At 40.7% G+C, this 6,000-nt stretch overlaps 1 protein-coding gene across 8 annotated transcripts in view; it reads left to right on the top strand.

Annotated features, from left to right (window-relative positions):
* Positions 1–4,472: 4,472 nt before the first annotated feature.
* The window catches only part of ncam1b (neural cell adhesion molecule 1b), a 113,271-nt gene continuing 111,743 nt past the window's right edge, over positions 4,473–6,000 (top strand). For all 8 annotated transcript variants that reach the window (XR_016492461.1, XM_090223618.1, XM_090223616.1 and 5 more), the window contains exon 1: positions 4,473–4,764. Coding sequence is in view for 7 of the 8 variants with exons in the window: in XM_090223618.1 (XP_090079744.1) it covers positions 4,713–4,764 (52 nt within the window). In the remaining variant the exon portion in view is untranslated. The remainder of the gene's footprint in view (positions 4,765–6,000) is intronic.

Raw genomic sequence — 6,000 nt, 5'->3', positions numbered from 1 at the left:
TTGTCACTCCAAAGTAATTATTTTTTTGTAAAGCATGATAAGATTGCAAGGTTGTTTCAAACAGAGTGTGTCATTTATTAAATGGAAAATAGAATGCATTATCAGAAGGTAAGCTTTTTAGTCTCTCTTATTTAGAGTGCCATTTTGTCTCTCACTCTCTCTCACGTGTGTGTGTGTGGGTGTCAGACAGAAGTGGATGTTCATGTTGTTGGGATTTTTCAGATCCAGGGGTAAAGTGTAGAACCAGAGATGAGATCAGACAACAACGTGAAAGAAAAAGTAAAGATTTAATGCATGGTAATGGAGAAAGTACATGGAACCACTATCTTTCAAGACAGCAGGGCTGTTGGGCTTACAGTGGGTGGGTCTACAGTATATTTGTCTATGGATGTCTCTGTCTCAGGACTGTCCTAAATGTACCTTGTATTTATCATTGAAGCCTATCAGTTTTCTATAATGAAAATGTAGACAGTTGCTGCCCCCAAAAGACATCAAGGCAGCATTGCAGGAACATTGTAGATCCCTGCTGAATCCTATGGAAGCCCAGAGAGGACATAAAAAACAATTCCCTTGTTATGTCGAGATCACTAATTATTTATCTCACGGTCACTACATAACATGACAAAAGTTGTTTTGTCGAGCTCACAATATAAACTTTACTGGATGTACTGATGATAGATCGACAGTATGGCTGAGGCAGCTGAGACCACGGTAGATTAGCACATACGTTTTATTGATTGCTACACTAAGGGATGGTACATTTCATGTTAACATTAGGCATTCATTTGTATTTATCAGTTTATAAATTAGAATGTTAGCAAGCTAAATGTCCCCTACCTTGAGCTAAGAGTTCATGGGACAGCTAAGCTCTTGTGGGGCATTTAAGCCTTGACAATGCTTGACGGGCAAACCAGTCTCCCAGGCTGTGTGCCACTCCCAAGACCACTGCCAATCGCATGCAAGCAACAACTCAGCTAACTTGGTAAATCTTGTGAGTGAGCGAGCTAGCTAGTTCGTTATAGTCTTGTTATCTATTCTGGCTGTTTGCTTGCTTCACTGATATGTATATAATTTACAGTGGGTGAGCTCCATTCCTGACAGGCAGATCAGATTCAATAGCAGCCTCAGAGGCTGATAATTCACCATGCTGCCTTGTAGGATGTTTCATATGTAAAGCTCCTTGCATGCAGATTAGGACTCAGTGCATTATGTATATGATCAAGAGAGGGTGTGATCTATTCCTGGCAGATGGATCAGACTCAATAGCAGCCTCAGAGGTGGATAAATCAGGATGCTGCCTACTGCAAGGAGCTTTACCTATGAAACAGCCTAAAAGGCAGCATCCTGACATCAGCTTTTTGAGGCTGCTATTGAATTTGATCAGCCTTCCAGGAATAGAGTTTACCCCCTGGATCATATACACATCTGCCAATAAAGCACTCTGACAGCTAATCTGCCTGCAAGGAGCCTTACCTACGAAACAGCCTGCAAGCATCCTGAAATTGAAGGCTGAAATGTAATCTTATCATCCTGTCAGAAATGGAGCTCACCCACTGTGAATGCAAATATTATCCACAAAATACAAAGTGACACATAACCGTTATGCAAACAACCAGTATAGATTTCAAGCTAGCTTGCTAGCTAACTAGCCAACAAGACTACCTAGCTAGCTCACAATAGCTGCGATGTGCCTTGCATGTGATTGGCTGTGGTCTTGGTGGTGGCACACAGCCTTGGAAACAGGCAACGCCAGGCAATTGCCAGACAACGCTCTAACCATTAGGCTACCTACCGTCCTGAACAAATGAATGGCTGATGACAACTTTTGTTATGTAGTGATCATGAGATAAATGGGTCATGTCGACATGTCGACATCTCGACATTACAAGGGAATCGTTTTGTTTATATGTCATCTCTGGACTTCCATAGAATCCGAGATTCTCGACATGTTTATTTTCTGCAACACCATCTGTGGCATTATACTACCACTAGATGGTAGCAGATACTCAAAATTATATCTAAGTGCTGTTGAGTCGAGTGAGAAGCAGGCTCAATAGTAGTTCCTCGGTGCCTCTGTCCTCTGATTCTTCCTGTGCAAGGCCTGTCATATTCTTACGAGTTTTAATTAGGCTGAAACACAGAATTCAGACACAAACAAGAGAGTGGATGAAGGGTGATATAGTTTCAGTTGAATTGCCTTCAGATGTCTCATAGGTAGCTAGCTACATTGCTTTAAGATATTAAGATTATATTAAGATATAACAAACAACAATGACAATCATAGTGGCAGTCTACTGTTTGGTGTAGCTTACAAAGTAGGGCACTGTATTTGGAGAAGGACATAGGATGTCGGGACCATGGGCGTGATGAGGTCACAATCATTGCATTAAGCTATGGGCATATTAACACAGTACCAGAAAATAAACTAATACAAAGAAGCTCATAAAAACATGAGATGCTCAAAGCTGCTGAGAGAACAGGTCATCTAGGCACTGAAAGATCAACTTAATCATCTCTCTGTTTTGCCAGATTTGTTCAATGTTTCCCATGTAGATTTCATGTAATGAAAACATGCGCAGGGCAGACCACACCAGTTTATGATTTCACATCGAAGTACCATAGGGTTATCAGTAATCTCTCAAAATAATATCCAAGCTACTTCACCAGTTCCGGATCGAACTGTAATGCATGCTTTTAACCTCTGCATTAACTGTGTCATGGGAGCCAAGCTTGTGTGCAAGTATTTTGGGCAACATTCATTATAAATGTAGGATAGAGCAGATTGGTTCCATAGAGGTCTATCTACAGCCCTGGGCCCGTATTCAAATGTAAGAGTGCTGATCTAGGATCAGGTCTCCCTTGTCCATGTAATCTTATTCATCATGATCTAAAAGGCCAACTGATCCTAGATTAGTACTCATACTTACGACGCTTTATGAATACGGGCCCTGGCACTGACCCTTTCACACAGCATTCATAAAGACAAACCCATGCTCTGTCTTCTAAGACGTCATCTTACCAACGGATACAATAGCTCTGGTAAGATGTAAAGCATTCACAGAATGTCTGAACTGTACTTTACACAACAACCCCAAACATGCTAGATAGGAGCAAAGGTGATGACATGTTTGGCATCATTATGGCTGACCAGTGAAACACTGGCCAACTATGTAGTGTAACGAAGAGCCCTCTGTCGACTGGGGTGATAGCTCTGGTAAGGGTTATCAGTAGGTAGCTTCCACCCGGTTACATAACCCTGCAGCTTAAAAGCTGCTACCCTATATACATAGACTTGTAATCACTAGCCACTTTAATAATGGAACATTAGACACTTTAACACTTTAACATGAAAATACATAGTATAACCTCTAATGACATAAACATATATAACTTCTTGAGCTAGAAATCTCTAATTTGATGGTAATAACAAGCCAGTTGCAGTGATACCAGCTTCTCATTTCCTTTAAAGACTTAGGAGAATTGCGTTTGTGTTTGTGTGTGCATGCACGTCAGTGTGTGTGTGTATGTGAGACACAAGCAGTCTCCTCCAGTTCTCTGCCTTCCCAGATTAATATCAGGCCTGTACAAAGGGGCCCTCTATGCCCCGCAGGACGACTCCCAGGACAATGACTCCACTGTCTGACAACACCATCGCTAACTCCTGCTAACTGATACATGTGCAGATATCGCAGCTCTGAGATCACAGGGAATCTTATCCTTCAATTATACCTGTTCTTCCTGTGATACAAGGTTCATGATGATGGCGTGACCAAACCTTTCACTAGCATATCAATTAATCAATTTGATTTGACAACAATACACGGAGCAAGTTGACTTATAGCACTTTGTGACATCTGCTGATGTAAAAGGGGCTTTATTAATACATTTGATTGATTGACTTTCTTTTTCATATGTATTACTTGTGCATTGTCTAGAAATACGAATTTTGAGGTGGAATAAAAGATGTATTCTGTTTTCTGTCAGAGATGACAAAGAGAAAGAATTTGACTTCACAGATAGAGAGATAAGATATGTCTATCTAACCATCTGATCTGCTTGAACTTCAGCTGCTGTATGTATGCCTGCTATGTTTAGGCTTTTACAGATGTTTTATATTAATACAGCAGTTGTTCCCGAAATCAACAGTAGCTGTTGGAGAACGTGTGACAATCCTCCTTGTCTGCTCAGCAGCAGTAGCCTACACCTGCACACAAATCTACAAGAAATAAAGTGCATGAACTCAGAAAGTGTCAGTCTAGATCTTCCCTCTGTTAGCATCATATCGCAGCTTTGTAGTTTGATTTGAAATGGATATTTTGAATACGTCAAAATGTTGAATAATGGTATGCCGATTCGAATAGACGTTTAGTTTATGTTCGACCTATTTTGAATAAAAATGTAAGAGGTCCACGGACTACTGCGCATAGCGCACTATTTTACAGCAAATCCTTGTGATTCAGATTGGGCGGATTAATTCATGTGTGTATGGAGGCAGTGGCTTTGTCACTCATTCGTTGAACAGTGTGCTGGCGCAGGTCTTCTGTCGTTACTACATCGATAATAAACTAGAAATACTACCAATTTGCCATACAAAAAAATAAATAGCTAGCAATATGGGAATGTATTGTTTTTGAAAATATCAAGAACAACCACATCCTACAGGGACCACATTCTTTATTAAGCCATTTGCGTGGTCTAATCAAGGAGTTGCAATGATCCACGCGAAGGATATCATTTTAGCCTTCCTTCTCGTGGGCTCTACAGGTAAGATGGCTAAGCTAACGTTACTGTTTTTCCTAATGGCTGCTATTCAGGCCAGGTATTTGATAAAATACTCGAATCAGGAAAAAGGTGGACTGTGCGTCCATGACAATCCCCATCCATTGAAGGACTGTGTACAGTACATGTCCCTCCCTCGGCAGTAGCAGGTGGATGGATGGATGAAGGAAGATTGTACAATAAATACAACGTTTTTGAATGAGATGCTATTTTAATGTGAATTGGCTGGTTAGCTGCTGCCACGCAGTTAGGGATGTTGTTAACATATTCTTCCATGGTGTACACGATTAAACATTTTCTTAGTTAAAAATGCATGACTTTATTTGATATATATAGCTGGTTGTTTTATCATATTCTTAGGACAAGTGTAATTTTTACAACTGTTAGCTAACTAGCAACCCATCAGCATTGCTCCTTCCAGCAAGGCATTTACATTCTGCTAAAACAATTTGGCATGCACGTGTGATAGGTTGAAGTTAATCTCATTACATTAAGGTTTATATTTTATCGTCATATCACTAGTAATTGCATTGATATAGAATACAGTATGGATGTGTCTATTGGATGGATAGCGTTTAAGACACAGCTTACGTGCGTACATCAATGCATATGTTGCTACTCAGTAACTCTCCTCCTGGTCTTCTCTCCCAAACATCATGACTCTGGTCCTCGAGCCTAGTATCCGTCCGTAGGCAGGAGAGCGACTGCACGCAAATTGAAATTTTGCCATCACTGAAGGATTGTGTGAAATTGAGATTAAGCTACTGTCACAAGTGTGGCTACTTTCACTCGCTTACATTTTATCAGCATCCATTTAACCTATGGTCCAGATCCACACCTGTGTGGTCCAGCCCTATCAGCAGTTTTAACAACAATTTCAAATATTTACAGTTCATATAAGGAAATCAGTCAATTTAAAATAAGTAATTAGGCCGTAATATATCGATTTCACATGTCTTGGAATACAGTTATGCATCTGTTGGTCACAAATACCTTAAGGTAGGGGCATGGATCAGAAAACCAGTCAGTATCTGGTGTGACAACCATTTGCCTCATGCAGCCAGACACATCTACTTCGCATAGAGTTGATCAGGCTGTTCCACCTGTGGCCTGTGGAATGTTGTACCACTCCCCTTCAATGGCTGTGCGAAGTTGCTGGATATTGGCGGGAACTGGAACACACTGTCCTACACCTCAATCAAGAGCATCCTAAACATGCTC

This window comes from Oncorhynchus mykiss, chromosome 27 (genome assembly GCF_057628025.1).
Source record: "Oncorhynchus mykiss isolate SJ-2025 chromosome 27, ASM5762802v1, whole genome shotgun sequence".
NCBI lineage: Eukaryota > Metazoa > Chordata > Actinopteri > Salmoniformes > Salmonidae > Oncorhynchus > Oncorhynchus mykiss.
This window is presented reverse-complemented; position numbering and strand designations above follow the sequence as displayed.